The 17,347-nt window shown below is 41.4% G+C and overlaps 1 protein-coding gene across 29 annotated transcripts in view; it reads right to left on the bottom strand.

Annotated features, from left to right (window-relative positions):
- Positions 1 to 427: 427 nt before the first annotated feature.
- SORBS1 (sorbin and SH3 domain containing 1) overlaps positions 428 to 17,347 on the bottom strand; it is a 160,178-nt gene continuing 143,258 nt past the window's right edge. For 26 of the 29 annotated variants that reach the window (XM_058188979.1, XM_058188971.1, XM_058188960.1 and 23 more), the window contains 8 exons: positions 16,361 to 16,407; positions 14,916 to 15,030; positions 14,682 to 14,807; positions 13,682 to 13,861; positions 7,026 to 7,076; positions 6,108 to 6,295; positions 4,312 to 4,424; positions 428 to 1,333 (listed from right to left, as the gene is read on the bottom strand). In XM_058188979.1, the coding sequence (XP_058044962.1) occupies positions 1,266 to 1,333; positions 4,312 to 4,424; positions 6,108 to 6,295; positions 7,026 to 7,076; positions 13,682 to 13,861; positions 14,682 to 14,807; positions 14,916 to 15,030; positions 16,361 to 16,407 (888 nt within the window). In that variant the 3' untranslated portion in view covers positions 428 to 1,265. The remainder of the gene's footprint in view (positions 1,334 to 4,311; positions 4,425 to 6,107; positions 6,296 to 7,025; positions 7,077 to 13,681; positions 13,862 to 14,681; positions 14,808 to 14,915; positions 15,031 to 16,360; positions 16,408 to 17,347) is intronic. The other 3 variants (XM_058188972.1, XM_058188962.1, XM_058188976.1) reach the window with 3 other exon arrangements.

Genomic DNA, 17,347 nt, shown 5'->3' with positions numbered 1-17,347 from the left:
CAGCTGTTAAGGCTGCCTACAGCTGCTTCAAGCCTAGAATTGGATGGCATTCTAGAAGCCTCAGCACAAAGCTGCTTAACGCACAAAGCCATTTGAGTGCAATTGAAGCAACGCTGCTGCTGAAAAACAGCGTTTTGTAGCCCAAGTACTCATTTATTTAGTGCGATAATAAATAAAATGGAAGCGTCCTCCTCAAAACTGTTTTTAAAAGACTCTGCTTTATATTTCAATTTGCAATATAGGATTTGTACGTTTTTACAAAGGGAATATACATATCTACAATCATATTAAAGCACTTCAGTTGATGTTTTTGGCTGATCTCGGGATGAAAACTAAACACATCTGTTCTGGGGACTAATGTACGAGAGAAAGAAAGTATGCTGAATGTAAAATCTCCTGCTATTAAGGATAAAGTATATATTTAAAAAAAAAAAAACACAGCAGAAACAAGGTTTATTTTTAGTGCATCATTATGCAATTCACCATCAAAATGACTATAAAAAACAGAAATAAAAGTCCAATAACGGGAAACTGTCAAATCAATTCAATGGGGTTTATTCCCCAATCAGTTGTGCATGGTATAAGTTTGACCGAATTTCTAGTTTATTTTAAAAAAAAAAGATGCAGCCAGAAATTACATATATTATCAGTTCTAGAAAGGCACGTTCAGGAATATTTTGCAGAATAAATTCAAATAGACTATGGCGGCCAACATCTATTCCATCCTCCTTTGTTCTAGCCGTCCAATTTGGAATTTGTCAAACGCTAGAACAAGCGTGGGCAGGCCTGGCCTTCCAGATGCTGCTGGACTACAATTCCTTCTGGGGTTTTTATGTCCTTGGGAGAGGAGGAGCTCCATGAATGCTTGACAACTTGGCCTTTCCTATAAAGAGCAAACAAAAGCTGCAGGATGTTTAAGCAGTCTACACCCTCTGCTCCTGCCAATCTCCCTCCTCTTTTCGTCCTCTGTCCAGCAGAAACTCTGTCTTGTTTCCTTCTGTTATTTTCCCGTAGCTGAATAAAAAAAAAAACAGAAACAAACACAGCAGAGTACCACGGCTTATCATCCTGTCTCCTCTCCTCCATGCGCGTTCAAAAAAAGGAAGCAGGAACTTTGCAGCACAACTCCAGCATTTTCACCACGTTCCATGTGCACTCCTACTGTCTCGACTACTCCATTCCAAACTTCTCTTTCCCAAGGATTATTTTAGAAAGGTCACACTCAGGTCCTCCTCCAGATGAGACGAAGAGGCTGCCCATGGCTTCTAAAGGGATAGTAGTTTCACGTAGTTTCCTGGGAAAGTCCCAAACTGTTGGGTTCTCCTTGATGTGCCTATGGTGGAATAAAAGGCAGGGGAAAAAATCCAGATAAGACAGATCACAGTGGGATCTGTGGGGAAGTTACTGTATTTTTCAGAGTATAAGACATTCAGGGGGATAAGATGCACCTTAGTTTTTGGGAAGGAAAATAAGGGGGGAAAAATTCTGCATCTGCCTACCATCGGTATTCATCAGGCTAGCGTCCTGTCAGTGTGTGAGAGAGTTGAGGGCTGTTTGGAAATTGAAACAGTATTTGCTGTGTGAGCAACAAGGAAGGAGACAGCAAGGAGCCTGAGTGTGGCTTAGCTCACTAAAGCTGCATGTGCTGATCTCTGAAACTAAAACTGAAACTCCTCTCCTCTGCTTGTGTTTATTACCATGTTGGAAAACCTGCTTTTGGTATTGTATATTTACTTCATGTATTATATTATATATAAAGAGAAGTTATTGAATTCTTCTGGATCAGTTACTTGTATGTGTTTTCTGGATGTGATTGATGCTGCAAACTCTGAGTCCTGACAGCAAATAGCGAACAGCCAGGTCAGCTTCAGCACATTATTGCATCCTGATTCAGCATGAGTAGCTGATTGGCGGGTGGATCGGCCTCCTGAAATACCCCAATCAGCTGTTTGTTCCAGGCTGCAAAGCATTGCCACAGACCATCGCTTCCTCTGTGCCTCGCGTTTTTGGCTACATTCAGTGTATAAGACGCACCCAAAGTTTCACCCTCTTTGGGGGGTCTTATACTCCGAAAAATACAGTATTTTAAACTGGTGAGGCCTTAGCTTGCTTGTCATCAATGATCTTGGTTAACTGAATCGACATCTAATGATTTCATGAGCTTGCTTTGGGCAAGCTCATATTATTGCTTTGAATAATATGATAAAAAATATAGAAATTAAAAATATGTAATTGCTATGTTATACAAGTCCTCAACTTGCAATTAATCCCTTAGCGACCAAACCTGCTTCCATCACACCGGTTCCCTCCTCTTCACCTTTTGAAGATCTCCAGAGTCCAGATTAGGGAAGGATGGCAGGCTGCTCCATTCCTGGATGGTGGAGCACAATCCCAGAAGTGACTTCCATTTACAACGCAGCCACCCAGAAAACGACCACTTCTAGGATGGTACCACATGGCCTAAAAATGGATCAATCTGCCCTCCTTCCCCGAAAAACTTTTTCCCCTGCTGAAAAACTTCAACAAGTGTGCAAAGACGAAGTGAGGAGGAGGAGGAGGGTATGGGGCCGGTGGGATGGGAAGCAGTCCATGCCTGTGAAGACCCTGAGGGCTGGAAGGGTCCTTGCCCTAGACCTGAGGGCTCACTTAACCAGCCCCATGTCCATTGAATAACCACTTCAGGAAGAGCAGGGATGAGGGGGTCGTGAGGCAAGAGGCAGTTGCATGGGCTCTTTGCTTAACACCTGTAAAGACTTCCACCCATTCTAGGTAGGCTTCTTTATGGTAGTCAGTTGAGGGCTACCTATGTGTTTACTTATCTCAAGGGGAAGTGAATAATATATACAGTAGTGGCCAAAGTTGTGGAAACCTTTTGGGGAAAGTGTATTTTCTAAAACTAGCTAATAACACCACTTTTTTTGGGGGGGGGAGTAGTACCATAAAATTATATATCAATGGAAAGATAATTTAATCAAGAATGCAATGCAATGACTTTTATGAAGGATTTGCTATTAGAATAGCAGTTATACTATAAAGAAGAAAAGTGAAACATGTAGAAAAAATGAGATATACAAAAATTATCACCATAGAAAAAATGAGATATTACAAAAATTATCACCATGTCAGTTAATACTTAATTGGGTAACCTTTAGCGTGAATTATGGCCTTACGTCGTCTTCCCATGAAGCGAATCGAGTCTTTTAGTTCTGCAGCTGTTCTAATGTGAAACCAAGATTGAATGATTGCTTCTATTAACTGGGTTTTATTGCTGGGTCACTTTTGACTAACAAGTTTCTTTAGTTGGCTCCATAGATTTTCAATTGGTTTAAGGTCTGGGCTATTCCCAGGCCATTCTAGTAGTGGAATAAGATTACCTTGAAACTCAAAAAAAAAAAAAGTGGTGTTATTTGCCATCAAACCTTCAAAATACACTTTTCCCAAAAGGTTTCCACAATTTTGGCCACTACTGTATCAAGGTTGCCAAGTCTTTGATCACATGGTTGGGCTCACTATCTTGACTTTATTAACCTCCCCTCTGTGGAGGTCAAATAGTTAAGATTGAAGAAAATTTCCCTGATAATATTTAAAATAATTTTACTAATGACTTAATCAGATCCATTCTGAAGTAGGGTCATACTTCCACCTTCAAATCTCTCACTGCGAATTCCCTTTTTACCCTCTGTCACAATGATGCAGTTTGTTGTGTCTTGCCCGCCCTCAGAGCAGCCAGGGCCTTCTTACCTGCTCCCGAACACTGAGGAATGTATGCCTCCCGGCCCAAGTCCTGGCTCCATGCCCACACAAACTGCAGAAGAAGGAGCATCTCCCTGCCCCAGCCCTGACTCCATGCCCAGGCAAGGCTGGCGGCTCCCCCCTCCTCCACAGCATGTGAGCCTGAGGAGGGTTTATTCCCAACAGCTGATTGGAGTAATCCTCGCATTAGAAGATTGGATAGGCGGAGGCAACAGAGGGAAGGGAGGGGCAGGCCTTAATGAGTGCTGAGTCATGGAGCCACACCCCATGGCCTATATAAAGGATCTACTTTCTGGCAGTCTCTGAGTCAGGCAAAAGTCGAACTTATCTTGCTGAAGTCACTTACTGGTCTCCTGCCTTCTCTGAGGACTTTGCTAGGACTTTGGGCAGAGCTGCAGAGGCAAGCCTGATTCGGATTTCCCTGACCCGGCCCTCAGCGGAGGAGTGGGACACGACACAGTTCCCCAAGACAGCAATGTGATCTTTTTAAAATACCTGACTGAAAATGTCATGCATGTTGATTGGACTGCACAGACAAATGCTGGCGACTTTGCTTACCAACAAACCAGCCATCATCACACTTTTCCATAACATCGATGATATCTCCATCTCTTAACTCCAGCTCATCATCGTTCTGTGGGATGTAGCTGTAAAGTGCTCGATAGGTAAGCCTGAAGGTTCATGACAGAAGGGGGTGGGAGAGATGACAACTGTGAGCCTTTCCAGCAAAACAGAGCAAAAGAGGCAATAAGGCACAAAACATACTAATAACTATTCTAAATGGCATTTAATTTTTACATGCGTATACAGTGCCTATGTATGTTGTGACCCAGGCCCAGGTAGGTAGTAATAAACTTAGTCCGTGGAAAAAACAAACTTTATTCGAACAGCTGAGAATTACTTCATTCCCAGCATAGTTCAACTAAATTAAAGCAAATTCCTCCCAACACAAATTCCTCAGTACTATTCGAAACCATGGTCCAATTAGGCAAACTGCCAAAGGCCTTTCTTGGCAAACGTTCAGAAGTCACAAAAATAAATGCAAGACATAGATGAAGCAGAAGACGAAGCTACCAACGTTGTTTTCCAGCAAAGCCCAAATGCCGTTGCTGGTCTGTTTTAAGCCTTATGGGAGGGGCCAATCATCTCTTGGCCCTACTCCCGAGTTGTCCTTTTTGCTTGAGCTGCTCTTGCCTTCTGGCAGCTCTTCTCATGCGTGCATTAGGAACAGGCTCCTCCTGTTCCTCTGCCTCACTACTATCAGTCTCTGGAGGTTCTGGAGTGCGCACCTCACTCCCCGATGGCCCTGGCCCCACCTCAGCCTCATCGCTGTCCGATTCTGTTGCCAGCTCCTTAGGCTGCTGACAGATCACAACAATATAAAACTTATCCTATAGTCTGCCAGTGTGACCTCAAAGCAAGATTGTGGTTTTTTCCATGTTATCTGAGATTCTCAACAAGGAAGGGAGGATCCTTCAAATTCATCGCCAGCAGCTTATGAGTGGCTGCATCACTAATTGCAGGACATTTTTCAGGGATAAAATTTCCTCTAAAACTTTCCTAGAACCAGAAATGAGCTTCAGATAATTTAACAACCGGTTTGCCCCAACACCGAAAATGTGAGCTTGTGTGCGTGCATGCTCGCTTCGCTCACGCGCCTTCTGCACACGCATATGGCCTTCTGGGCATGCGCTTTGCTCGCACTTGTGTGCTTGCAGGCATGCGCATGGCTTAAAAAACGTAGCTAAATAGGACGGCATAGAGCCGGGGCAGGCCCACCCACAGGTCACAACTACTGGTTCGCCTGAACTGATACGAACCGGCTAAATCCCACCCCTGCCTAGAACTGGGACAACTATTTATTTATTTATTTAATTAATTTATATACTGCCCTTCTCCCGAAGGACTCAGGGCGGTTTACAGCCAGGGTAAAAAGCACAAATCAGAAAAGTTAAAAAACATTTAAAAACTAATTAAATTAGAGGCTGAAGGAAATTAAGACTATAATAAAACCCCAAAACAAAACTTCATTAAGCCAGCCCTGCACGATGAAATAGAAAGGTCTTAAGCTCGCGGCGAAAGTTCCGGAGATCAGGAAGTTGACATATCCTCGGAGGCAGTCTAGGAGACACCCTGAGGAGACCCTCTCTATGGGAGCGCACGGGTCGATGGGAGGCTATTGGTGGTCTCGTAGATAACCCGGTCCTATGCTATGGGACTGAGTAACTATATTATTCAAACTGCAATCTAAAATTAACATAACCCCAAATTCCTTGACCAGGAACTTTTTTATTCTTTAAAAAATGAAAACAATCCACCAAATCTACAGTCCAAAATTTACAACGCAAACTTACGTTTCTCGTGTGGCATGATTCCGGACCAGGCCAGTTTCTAATGGCAGGACTTGTGGTTGCTGAGAAATGATGAAAGATGACTTATTGTCACTAAACGGCCCCTTATGACAAAAGACAGGCTGAGAAAGAGTGCTGCAGTAATGAACAGATTTTTCAGCAATGTTTAAGATCTCATTGCAAACAACTTCCTGGATAAGAGTGACAGGACATAATAGCCATCCCGGGTGGAAACAGAATGAAGAAAAACAGGAAATGTGGGCAAGCCAAGACGACATGGGACAGTCCAGAGGAAGCATTTAGTATGTCCAGCCAGACAAAAGAGTGGTAGATCCAGAAATACAATCCGAGTAGGAATATGTAGAAGAAATCCAGGTTGTAAGCATAGAAAAACAGGCAAGATACAGAAGAATTGAGTATTTAGTTTTCAGTTTTATAACACAGCAGCAAAAGAGATTGCAATTAGTCAGGAAGCATCTCACACTTAAAAATTCAAAGCTAGGTATGAAATTTTGCCTCTGGCATGCAATTTAAGTTTTCTAACAATGCAATAGAATCTCAGATTGTGTTTTTTTTCTTCATCTTTATTCGTAGCCAACTTTGAGAGACTCTGCATTCACTGAGCCACCAAATGTTAGGAAATCAAGCCCCAGCTGCGACTTCTACAAATGCGGGGCTTACTGTATAAGGACAACTTAGTTGGATTTCTCCTTTTTTTTTTTTATTTGTACTATCATTTGTGTTTTGGCCTTTATGTTGTAAAGAACAGTCTAAAGACCTGGACACGTGGAAACCCTTGCGCACAGCTGACAAACACACACTCAAAACCTTGCTCAGTGCAGTAGTGCTGGCCACTGCAGAGGGCTCAAAGAACAACTGTGTGCAAATGAGGCTGCAGACAGGACTCTGGGGTGACCTTACCACATAGTTCTTTTCCGATTCTGTAAGTTCGGGTCCTGGCCTCAGTGAAGGCTGTTTAATTGTTAAAGTACATGAGAAGGGAAAATTTTAGCACCGGTACCATGAACAGATTCAAATCTTACAAACAGCACAACATTAGATTTCCAACTTTAGTCAGTTAATTGAAATAAGAGAGCTGGATACAGAGACAGGGAAGATGGCATGAGAGGCACATTAAGACAACATTCGAGGTCCCTTACTTAGCAGGAGGAATATGTCTCTTATTCCCTGTGACCCCAGTGGGCACTATGGACCGTTTTAATGAATGAATGATTGATTGATTCAACATGTATATATATATATATATACCTGTAATTTTAGCAACTCCCAAACTTAGAGCATCTTGCAACCTACGCTCTTATCACCAAAAGCAGTGGGGCCTTCAGTGTCAGCACAGGTATAACCAAGCGAAGTAGTACTTTCACATCGTCAAGTTTATGGAATCTAGGTTAACGTTTGTAAGTTAAAGATAAATTTAAACATCCCTACTTTGGAAATATGCAGGATGTGAATTGTAATGCGACTCGCTGAGGGGCCTTGTGGACAAAGTCCTCCCAAGCCACTGGAATGCCAAGGCATTAATGCTTACAAGTAAGAAAACTAATAAGAAAGAGCAAGCAAAGTTACAACACAGACAAAGAATAAGCATTAGTGTCTGTTGCATGTGGTGCCGTGGCCTAGAGGTGAAGCTCTTGCCTCGCAATTGGAAGGCTGTGAGTTCAATCCTAGATAGAAGCAGATATTTCTCTTTCTGGGCATGATGAAAATATATCTGCTGAATAGAACTCTGCATTGGCGACAGGAAGTGCATCCAGCCAATAAACACTCAGCTCCATTCAGTTGCCTAGACTCTATCACTCTTCATGTATTTTCCTTGCAATTCAGTTTTTCCTTGTTAAATTGCACAGCGGTTGCTTGCATTTGTATTCACACATACAGACACACACCCAACGAGCAGCTTCTTTTGCACAGAGATGGTGTTTGTAGAGGTTCCTGTCCTGGGGAGGTAGACTAAAAAGTGGCCAAGAGCCTTTCTAACCCTTGGAGTCTACCGTTTTGTTTCTTTTGACATTCATTCTGCAACCTACCACATGCTAGCTTTCTAGTAGCATTCCCATCTTCTTCCCATCTTTAATGCCAATTCTACTAATGTTGGCAAATTCACCTTGCTGTTGTAAGCCTATCTGAACATGCCCCACCCCCCCAGGGTTGTACCTGCCGGCCTGCCTGCCCTCTATCCCCTTCATATACTACTTGGAGTATGGTAATATGGACAATATAAAAAGGTAAAGATTCCCCTGCACATATGTGCTAGTTGTTCCCAACTCTAGGGGGCGATGCTCATCTCCGCTGAAGAGCCAGCGCTGTCCGAAGACGTCTCCGTGGTCATGTGGCCGGCATGACTAAACACCAAAGGCGCACGGAACGCTGTTACCTTCCCACCAAAGGTGGTCCCTGTTTTTTCTACTTGCATTTTTTAACGTGCTTTTGAACTGCTAGGTTGGCAGAAGATGGGACAAGTAACGGGAGCTCACCCCATTACGCGGTATTAGGGATTCGAACCGCTGAACTGCCAACCTTTCGATCGACAAGCTCAGTGTCTTAACCACTAAGCCATCACATCCCTTTTATGGACAATATAAATGTATGTAAATAAATAAATAAAATTATTTTGCTCCTTGGCCAAACTGCTGCTACCAAAGGCCAATCCTTTGCAGCGCAGACTGCAAAGCAAATCACTTTTCTTGTGTAGCTTTTCATCACAAAAGCCAAAGCTGGGCCTCGGAATTCATTGCCTTCTGCACAGACGCCGCCACCTTCTTAAGTGAGTTAAATTAAGAAGGTCAGAGGAATCTTTCCTTGTTTTAACTGAGGAATTTTTTTTTCCACAGAAAAGTAACACCATCAGAGAGGGTGTTATTTTTCCACAGTGGGATCTCTCCCAGGACACCCGAAGCCAGCAAAAGAACATTTAGTAGCACACACACACACACACAGAGAGAGAGAGAGAGAGAGAGAGAGAGAGAGAGAGAGAGAGAGAGAGAGAGAGAGAAAGTCCTATACTCATTCTCTGAATTGTAATTATTCTGTTTCCCTCTCTTGGTTCCCCTTCAATCTCTTTGAAATATTAGAAATATTATCTAAGGCAGGGGCCTCCAACCTTGGCAACTTTAAGACTTGTGGACTCCAGCAAAGCTGGCTGAGGAACTCTGGGAGTTGAAGTCCACAATTCTTAAAGTTGCCAAGGTTGGAGACCCCTATTCTAAGGCAATCTTTTTTAGAGTGGAATGAAAACCTGGCTGTAATTTAAGAGCTTCACCATCCAGATGTGGCCCCACCTAATTCAAAATTTTCTCAGTCAGGCCTTAATCCCGGAAGATATTTGGGCCAGTCTTGGAATTGGTTTACAAGCATTTCTCATAATGGGAGAAATGTTCAATTGTTTGTTTTAAAAATAAAACAGGGACAACTGCAAATATGGTTCCAAAAATGAGGCTCTCTGAATTTTCTTTTATCTCAACTTTATCTTTTATTTTATGTACTCCGAAAGCATATGCACCAAGACAAATTCCTTGTGTGTCCAATCCCACTTGGTCATTAAAAAATTATATTCTATTCTTTTCTATAAAACAATGGATTTGTAAAAAAAAACCAAAAAAAACAACAACCCCGATGAATGTATTCCAATATTTAAATAGTTATGAGACAAAGTGAACAGATGTTTCAGTGCTTAGATCAGCCGGAGTACATGGTGGAGATTTGGTAAATGTTGTTGTTAAATATCTGAGTTTGTTTTATTAGACAATAGACTAACAGAGTTGGAAGGGACCTTGGAGGTATTCTAGTCCAACCCCCTGCTTAGGCAGGAAACCCTACACCACTTCAGACAAATGGTTATCCAGCATCTTCTTAATAGCTTCCAGCGTTGGAGCATTCACAACTTCTGGAGGCAAGTTGTTCCACTGGTTAATTGTTCTAATTGTCAGGAAATTTCTCCTTAGTTCTAGGTGGGTTGTCTCTTTGGTTAGTTTCCATCCACTGCTTCTTGTCCTTCCCTCAGGTGCTTTGGAGAATAGCTTGACTCCCTCTTCTTTGTGGCAGCCCATATTAAGAGGGAGTTTATCTGCTTCTCTAATTGAAAATCCACCAGCACAGCCCATAGGAGTTCTGCGTTTGTGCAACCACAGTCCACAATTACAAACATGTTTGTTTTCCGGGGACTTGATTCAGCATTAGCACTCCTGAAAACCTTACTCGCACCCAAGGCTAATCCAAACCATTAATGGAATAGTGCAAAGGAGTAAACATCTCATCCCTTGACAAACCCCAGCCAGAGGCACTGCCAGGTTGAAGGAACAGGTTTACTTCTTAACAAGGCGATGGCTTCTCTCTTCCTGCATGATCTTAAAATGCTCTAGTTGAGGAACGTTCCTTGTTTCCCCACTGAAACCATGTTTTAATCACAATCTGTATCTGGAATCAGCCACTACAGGAGAATCTACAGTAGTGGCCAAAATTGTGGAAACCTTTTGGGAAAAGTGTCTTTTTGAGGTTTGATGGCTAATAACACCACTTTTTTGTTTGGAGTTTCAAGATAATCCTATTCCACTGCTGGAATGGCCTGGGAATAGCCCAGACCTTAAACCAATTGAAAATCTATGGCGCCGACTAAAGAAACTTGTTAGTCAGAAGCGACCCAGCAATAAAACCCAGTTAGTAGAAGCAACCATTCAATCTTGGCTTCACATTATAACAGCTGTTATAACAGTTTTACAACAACATTATAAAAGACTTGGTTCACTCCATGGGAAGACATTGTAAGGCCGTAATTCACGCTAAAGGTTACCCAACTATTAACTGACATGGTGATAATTTTTGTATATCTCGAGTTTTCTATGATGATCATTTTTTGTCTATCTTGTTTTTTCTACGTGTTTCACTTTTCTTCTTTATACTGTTAACTGCTATTCTAATAGCAAATCCTCCATAAAAGTTATTGCATTACATTCTTAATTAAAATTATCTTTCCATTGATATATAATTTTATGGTACTACTCCATTAAAAAAAAGCGGTGTTATTAGCTAGTTTTAGAAAATACACTTTTCCCAAAAGGTTTCCACAGTTTTCACTACTGTATGCTTTCCAGGTGGACAACCAGAGGTAGCTTTGGATGAAATCTCTCCAGCTCAGTTCTGCTAAGATAAATTTTAACCTATACAAGATTCTTTGTCGCTCCAGAAGATGTGGCTGACACAAGGCAATGATGGGGAATCTGCCCTAGGAAATACATTAACAAAGCCACGGATGCGCTACAGAGAACAGCAGCGCAAACAGGTTACCTGTGGAAAAGCCACGCTGCAATTTGGTGGTCGGTAGGCATAGCCTGATATGTCTTTCAGCACTGGATGCTTAAATATGTCGACATAAGAGCCAGGGAAGATGCCCTGGCGACTGGTGCCAAGGATCTTCCCTTCATACCAGTTCTCATCAACTTGTCGAATCAGCGTGATTCTTTCTCCCTGTAGACAAAAAAAGATACATGAGTTTAAATTCAGGACTTAGATATAATGCTGCATTTAGTGGATGTGTTTGCCTGAACCGCATTCCTCTGCTAAGATGGATTTGATGTCTCCTAGGAAAATGGCTTAACTTTTTGATCCAAAATTAAGATATTCAGAGACTCCAGTATAATGCTCACAAAGATAGAAATTTTTTGAAAAAATGAGAAAGAACACGATAGGCATGCATATATTTTCCATTTTGGCAAAATAATTCAGAAAATTATTTACACGTACAATAAATACATACAACTGGCATTCAGTTTTTTGCCTAATATCTCTAGTATCAACAATGATTGCATATATTTAACATATCTTTTCTTTTATGAACACTGAGAGCATATGCACCAAGACAAATTCCTTGTGTGTCCAATCACACTTGGCCAATAAAAAATTCTATTCTAATTCTGTTCTAATATATATTTTTTTGTCATTTAGATGCAAAACTAAGGCTACAGAAGTGTAAACAAATACAGAAAACCCCATGCAAAGGATCTTTTTTAACTTTTTAAAAATTTCCAATCTGCTGCCTAGAACAGGGGTCTCCAACCTTGGCAACTTTAAGACTTGTGCACTTCAACTCCCAGAGTTCCTCAGCCAGCTTTGCTGGCTGGCTGAGGAACTCTGGGAGTTGAAGTCCACAAGTCTTAAAGTTGCCAAAGTTGGAGACCCCTGGCCTAGAACATCCAATTGCTATGCTCTGCAATTGAATCGAGGTCAGTAGATTGCATGAGAAAGAACACGATGCATATATTTTCCATTTTGGCAAAATAATTCAGAAAATTATTTACACGCATAATAAATACATACAATTGGCATTCAGTTTCTTGCCTAGTATCTCTAGTATCAACAATGATTGCATATATTTTCCATTTTGGCAAAATAATTCAGAAAATTATTTACACGCATAATAAATACATACAATTGGCATTCAGTTTTTGCCTAATATCTCTAGTATCAACAATGATTGCATATATTTTCCATTTTGGCAAAATAATTCAGAAAATTATTTACACGCATAATAAATACATACAATTGGCATTCAGTTTCTTGCCTAGTATCTCTAGTATCAACAATGATTGCATATATTTAACATATCTTTTCTTTTATGAACACTGAGAGCATATGCACCAAGACAAATTCCTTGTGTGTCCAATCACACTTGGCCAATAAAAATTCTATTCTAATTCTGTTCTAATATATATTTTTGTCATTTAGATGCAAAACTAAAGCTATAGAAGTGTAAACGAATACAGAAAACCCCATGCAAAGGATCTTTTTAACTTTTAAAATTTCCAATCTGTTGTTTAGAACAGGGGTCTCAACCTGGCAACTTTAAGACTTGTGGACTTCAACTCCCAGAGTTCCTCAGCCAGCTTTGCTGGCTGGCTGAGGAATTCTGGGAGTTGAAGTCCACAAGTCTTAAAGTTGCCAAATTGGAGACCCCTGGCCTAGAACATCCAATTGCTATGCTCTGCAATTGAATCGAGGTCAGTAGATTGCATGAGAAAGAACACGATGCATATATTTAACGTATCTTTTCTTTTATGAACACTGAGAGCATATGCACCAAGACAAATTCCTTGTGTGTCCAATCACACTTGGGCAATAAAAATTCTATTCTAATTCTGTTCTAATATATATTTTTGTCATTTAGATGCAAAACTAAGGCTACAGAAGTGTAAACAAATACAGAAAACCCCATGCAAAGGATCTTTTTAACTTTTAAAATTATCTTTCCATTGATATATAATTTTATGGTACTACTCCATAAAAAAAAAAAGCGGTGTTATTAGCTAGTTTTAGAAAATACACTTTTCCCAAAAGGTTTCCACAGTTTTGGCCACTACTGTATGCTTTCCAGGTGGACAACCAGAGGTAGCCTTGGATGAAATCTCTCCAGCTCAGTTCTGCTAAGATAAATTTTAACCTATACAAGATTCTTTGCCGCTCCAGAAGGTGTGGCTGACACAAGGCAATGATGGGGAATCTGCCCTAGGAAATACACTAACAAAGCCATGGATGCGCTGCAGAGAACAGCAGCGCAAACAGGTTACCTGTGGAAAAGCCACGCTGCAATTTGGCGGTCGGTAGGCATAGCCTGATATGTCTTTCAGCACTGGATGCTTAAGTATGTCGACATAAGAGCCAGGGAAGATGCCCTGGCGACTGGTGCCAAGGATCTTCCCTTCATACCAGTTCTCATCAACTTGTCGAATCAGCGTGATTCTTTCTCCCTGTAGACAAAAAAAGATACATGAGTTTAAATTCAGGACTTAGATATAATGCTGCATTTAGTGGATGTGTTTGCCTGAACCGCATTCCTCTGCTAAGATGGATTTGATGTCTCCTAGGAAAATGGCTTAACTTTTTGATCCAAAATTAAGATATTCAGAGACTCCAGTATAATGCATATAGCTCACAAAGATAGAAATTTTTTGAAAAAATGAGAAAGAACACGATGCATATATTTTCCATTTTGGCAAAATAATTCAGAAAATTATTTACACGTACAATAAATACATACAATTGGCATTCAGTTTCTTGCCTAGTATCTCTGGTATCAACAATGATTGCATATATTTAACGTGTCTTTTCTTTTATGAACACTGAGAGCATATGCACCAAGACAAATTCCTTGTGTGTCCAATCACACTTGGCCAATAAAAAATTCTATTCTAATTCTGTTCTAATATATATATTTTTGTCATTTAGATGCAAAACTAAAGCTATAGAAGTGTAAACGAATACAGAAAACCCCATGCAAAGGATCTTTTTTAACTTTTTAAAAATTTCCAATCTGCTGCCTAGAACAGGGGTCTCCAACCCTGGCAACTTTAAGACTTGTGGACTTCAACTCCCAGAGTTCCTCAGCCAGCTTTGCTGGCTGGCTGAGGAACTCTGGGAGTTGAAGTCCACAAGTCTTAAAGTTGCCAAAGTTGGAGACCCCTGGCCTAGAACATCCAATTGCTATGCTCTGCAATTGAATCGAGGTCAGTAGATTGCATGAGAAAGAAACAACTTTTCAAAATGGTTTACGATAACTGTGATCTCTACCTTCCTGAAGGACATTTCCACAGCAGTATCTCCACTGAAGCTGAATTTGGCAATTGCATTTCCATATTCCAAGATTTGCAACGGTGATGTTTTTTTAGTTTGGATTTTTTCTGTTGGGTTAAGTAACTAGAAAACAAAAGCAAAAGGCAAAGGTAAAAATCTTAAAGAAGATGTGATTGTTTCAATCTTGTGTCAGCCTGACCAGTCCTGACAGCTTAATAAACAAAACAGTACCTCAATGTAAGATTGTGGGAAGATCCCCACTCGGCCATGGTGTTCACCTTCATACCAATTCTGATCAACCGGCTTATAAATGTAAACAATGTCACCTTTCTGTAATGGGAGTTCCCTGTTAATGACATATGAATGACATGTGTTAATTATTTTAATAAAATCTCAATTAATTTCAAATTTCAAACAGAAATGTTAACAACCGGAGAACAGAACTGGAGAAACAAACATAAATATCTGTCCCCAAATTCTAAAGAACTGATTACATTGGCGGTATTTAAAGACTGGCAGATCTTGGGATGGTGAAGGGATGGATGCTTGGTCAGAAGAGAAGTGAAAAGTTCGTGAAAGTAATGGATTTGAAGATGGAGGAATCAGAAGTGGAACTGAAATTGCATCTTGTTGTTACTAGTTGCGAAGTCGTGTTTGGCCCATCGCGACCCCATGGACAACATTCCTCCAGGCCTTCCTGTCCTCTACCATCCTCTGGAGTCCATTTAAGCTCACGCCGACTGCTTCAGTGACTCCAACCAGCCACCTCGTTCTCTGCCGTCCCATTCTTCTTTTGCCCTCAATCCTTCCCAGCATTAGGCTCTTTTCCAGTGAGTCTTTCCTTCTCATTAGGTGGCCAAAGTATTTGAGTTTCATCTTCAGGATCTGGCCTTCTAAACAGCAGGAAATTGCATCTGGAGAAGGTTTTAAGAGGTGGAGATGGAGATGGTAAATAGAACAAACATTTGATGATGGCATTAGATGATGGAAAGGCTGGAAACTGTATAAAGATGGAAGGCGATGACCAGGCATTAAGAGGGACAGAGAAGCTACTGTGGCATTCAGTGGAGGAGTAATGCTGGAGCAATGATGGTCAATGGACAGTTGCATTCACTCCCTTGATCAGAATAGCTGGCAATATAAACACTGTTGGACTGTATTGAGGGTGCAAGTGGGCAGCAAAACAGTATATACTTAAATAAGATAATTACCAGAAGGAAGGAAATGGATAAAACATAAAGATATTATAGACCCATGATGATGAAACTATGGGCACGCAGAGCCACGTCGTCTGGCAACTTCGGCATCGCCCGTTCCTCTGCTGGGTTCCTGGCGTGCACATGACGATCAGCTGGCCTTTGTGTGTGCAGCAGTGCCGGAAACCGGAAGAGCTGGTCTTCCGTTTTCCACCGTGAATATGTGCGCCAGCCAGCTGATCGGCACGTGTGCATGCACGGCAGTAACTGGAAGACTTGCTTGCCAGCATGCATGCGCACACAGAAACCAGAAGTATCTTATTTGGCATGTGCATGCCCCCAGATGACCGCGCCTGCAAAGAGCTCCCATTTTGGCATTTGGTGCCGCCCGCACCAGCGCACTCCCTTTTCAGTTCACTCTGTGCCGAAAAGGTTCGCCATCACTGTTATAGACGTAGGGAGAAAATAACCAATACTCACTTTAATGTCTGGGCTTTGAAGTCAAACTTCACTCTGGCAGCTCTCATCTAGTGGTTGAAAATAGCACAATTTTAAAAAAAATCGCCACATCTTCAGAACATCATTTGAAAGGGTATACGCAACATTGCAAGCACCACTGTCAGAGTTTCCTTTCTTAAATGTGTGACGAATCTAGTCCCAATTCTTGAGCAGCTAAGAGTGGTTAAACCTGCCTGTAAGACCTAGTAGGGCTACTACTAAAATAAGAGAACTAGGTTTTTCTAGGGAGCACGACTTCAAGTCTTTCCAGCAAGTTTGTAAGTTTGCAAAATCAGCAGAATCAAAATGAATACCACAGTTGAAGAATTTGTAGCCTTTATCAAAAGTAAAGAAAAAAACAGATGTAGGTGGTAAATTAGATGTGTTTGAGTAACTGATTAAGGTAAAGTTTCCCCTCGCACATATGTGCTAGTTGTTTCTGTCTCTAGCGGGCTGTGCTCATTTTCTTTTCTAAGGGCAGCGCTGTCTGAAGACGTCTCCATTGTCATGTGGCCGGTATGACTCAATGCCGAAGGCGCACGGAGCACTGTTACCTTCCCACACAAAGGTGGTCCCTATTTTTCTACTTGCATTTTTTACATGCTTTCAAACTGCTAGGTTGGCAGAAGCTGGGACAAGAAACGGGAGCTCACTCCGTTATGCGGCGCTAGGGATTCGAACTGCTGAACTGCCGACCTACTGATCGACAAGCCTTAGCCACTGAGCCACTGCGTCCCTGAGTGAATGGTTTCGACTCTCCTAAATGGAGAGGCAGGTGAACTCTGATCATTCTACTCCAGAAGGCAACAGTCTAGAGTTGCAAATGTGATTCATAGAATGAAATGGCCTTCTGGTATTTGTACACCCAATACTGTATCTTTATGAGTGCAATGGGAGCCTCCTCATAATTTCTCCAGAAATCAGGAATGATCATTTGTTCCTGATCAGCTGGAATGAGTGGCAGGAAGA

Source organism: Ahaetulla prasina, chromosome 6 (genome assembly GCF_028640845.1).
Source record: "Ahaetulla prasina isolate Xishuangbanna chromosome 6, ASM2864084v1, whole genome shotgun sequence".
NCBI lineage: Eukaryota > Metazoa > Chordata > Lepidosauria > Squamata > Colubridae > Ahaetulla > Ahaetulla prasina.
Note: the sequence above shows the minus strand (reverse complement) of the source record. Positions and strands in the feature narration are given on the sequence as shown.